Below are 2,210 nucleotides of genomic sequence, written 5' to 3' on the forward strand. Positions count from 1 at the left end.
CGATCCTACAGTTTATTGCTCCACCCCCCACCCCTCACCCAACACGACTACAAAAGAAAAGGAGTGGCCTGTGATCACGGTGTAGATCTACAAGACACCTCTGCACCACCCACACCCCTCCCTCCGCAACATGCGGTGCTGATCCTCACCTCGGGCACGGTATACATTCTCCAATCTTCACTCTTGGGAAGCTGCAGCCCCGTCAGCTTCTCCACGCCGCCCGGATGGTATTTATCCTGCCGCCGCAAGAGGGCCCACAGCGTCGTCAGGGTGCCAGTAATATGCACCGCCTCGAAGCCCTGCCTGCAGGGCAGGAGGCTGAACAGCCGCCCGATGTGCCGCTCCTGCACGGGCTGCTGAGGCCCCTTGGCGGGGCCGCCGGCGGCGTTCGCCGCGGCCTCTTTGCGCTTGGCCAGCGCCGCGCGCCGTTGCTTGCCCAGGCCCCGCCGCTTGCTGGGAATGCCGGCGTCCTCGTTGGCCGCGTGCTGCTTCGCACGGCCCTCAACCAGGCGCTTGAGCTCTGTGGCGGCGGCTGCTGCTGCGGCGGCTGCTGCGGCTGCTGCGGCGGCTGCTGCTGCGGCGGCTGCTGCGGCTGCTGCGGCGGCGGCTGCTGCGGCGGCTGCCGCGGCCGCCGCGGCTGACGATGCAGTGTCACCGATCTGTGCATGTAGGTGGGATGTGGGGCTCGTGAATACATGTGTAGCTGTGCTGCCCATTTGTCATACCCCTGGCCGCCCCCTCAAGGGTGCGAGAAAGTAGCATTGTCAAACCACTGCCGATCTCCACATACTGACGCATTCCCAGCCCTCACCACTCACATCTGGGCGGTTTGCGTCGTGTTGCATCGCCTCCTCGCCCGCCTGCTCTGGTGGCGCGTTCTCCGGAGTCTGCGCGGGGGCTGGCGCGGCCGGCTGTCGCCTCTCGCGCTCCGCGAGGAGTCGCCTGGCCAGCGGCAGGCAGAGGTGCGGATGATGTTCCCACAGGCCCTGCGTCGGCCTCTTCGGCATGCGCCGGCGGAGTTCGACAATCCAGTCCACCTGCTCCTGCGTGAATGGCACATGCCACCACGCAGCTGCCCCGCCCGGGGGGGGTGGCGGTGCTGCATCGCTGCCGGTGGCTGGGGCTGGGGGCGGCTGGTCGGGCGCGGCGGCCGGGGCTGGTGGCAGTGCTGCATCGCTGCCGGTGGCTGGGGCTGGGGGCGTCTGGTCGGGCGCGGCGGCCGGGGCTGGCGCTGCAGCTGTGGAGACGCCAGGGTCCAGGGCCGAGGGCGTCTGGTCGGGCCCGGCGTCTGGGACGGGCACCGCAGCTGCATCGGCGCCAACCGCTGGGGCTGCGGGTGGCAGGGCGGGCGCGGCGACTGGGTCCTCTGTTGGCGCCAGAGGGTTTGCGAAGCTGACGGACAGCACTGCGCGGGCGCAGTGGCGTGGCCAATTTCCCTTCACCCCTAGCTCCAGCTTGGCGTTCTGCTGGAGATGGCGGAGGAGCTCCCTCTTGTAGTACATAGAGGTGGCTGTCGCTAGGTCCCCCGCCGCTTCTTCAATGAGCGGGCGGATGTACTCCAGGTCGGGCGGCTGAAGGGTGACGCCAGCCCGCTCGAGCGTCTCCCGGAAGAGGGCGACGGACTCGGCCAGTGGCGCGAACGCCGCCTTCGCCCCAGTGCCTGCATTTCCGCCGGCTGCCTCGCGAGGTCGCCAAATGAGCGTCAGGCATCTGCGCCGTGGTTGTAATGGGTGGGTGGGTCGAAAGGGTGGCTGGTTATTCGGCACCTGCTCTGCGGCGCATGCCGCTGCACTCCATCCGCGGCAATGTGTTACAGACAGCTGCAAGCGTTCCTGATCCAACCAGCACACGCCACATGCAGACATGGGACCCTATCAAGCAAGGAAACCAGGCATCTGTCTGCCTACAAGATAAGCCCACCCACATCCCACCCCCAACACACAGGAGGCCCACCTGCTGAAAAAAGTCTTGTCAAATGGCTGCAGGGCCGCATCCGCGTCCGCCCGGCCAGCCTGCTTCCGCCGATCGAACTCCTCCACCATGCGGATGGCGTGGAAGGTGGCGAAGAGGCCGCCAACGGTGCGCGACTCGGAGATGACCGCAACGACGTCGTCCACGGTCGAACGCAGCGCATCCAGCACGGGCTGCTGCTGCTGCTGCTGCTGCCCCTTCTTCTTCTTCTTCTCCTTCTTCTTCTTCTTCTTCTTCTT

General features: G+C 66.9%; 2 protein-coding genes across 2 annotated transcripts; both read right to left on the minus strand.

Annotated features, from left to right (window-relative positions):
* Positions 1-764: 764 nt before the first annotated feature.
* On the minus strand, positions 765-1,007 carry F751_0019 (hypothetical protein; the record flags this gene model as incomplete). The annotated part of the gene is made up of 1 exon (XM_011402715.1): positions 765-1,007. One exon carries the CDS (start codon positions 1,005-1,007, stop codon positions 765-767), a length of 243 nt encoding a protein of 80 aa, XP_011401017.1.
* Positions 1,008-1,536: 529 nt separating this feature from the next.
* On the minus strand, positions 1,537-1,710 carry F751_0020 (hypothetical protein; the record flags this gene model as incomplete). Its single annotated transcript, XM_011402716.1, has 1 exon — positions 1,537-1,710. The coding sequence occupies one exon, from the start codon at positions 1,708-1,710 to the stop codon at positions 1,537-1,539; it is 174 nt and encodes a 57-aa protein (XP_011401018.1).
* Between the last annotated feature and the right edge of the window lie 500 nt (positions 1,711-2,210).

The sequence above is a fragment of the Auxenochlorella protothecoides genome, assembly GCF_000733215.1.
Source record: "Auxenochlorella protothecoides strain 0710 contig1073, whole genome shotgun sequence".
In the NCBI taxonomy this organism is placed as follows: domain Eukaryota; kingdom Viridiplantae; phylum Chlorophyta; class Trebouxiophyceae; order Chlorellales; family Chlorellaceae; genus Auxenochlorella; species Auxenochlorella protothecoides.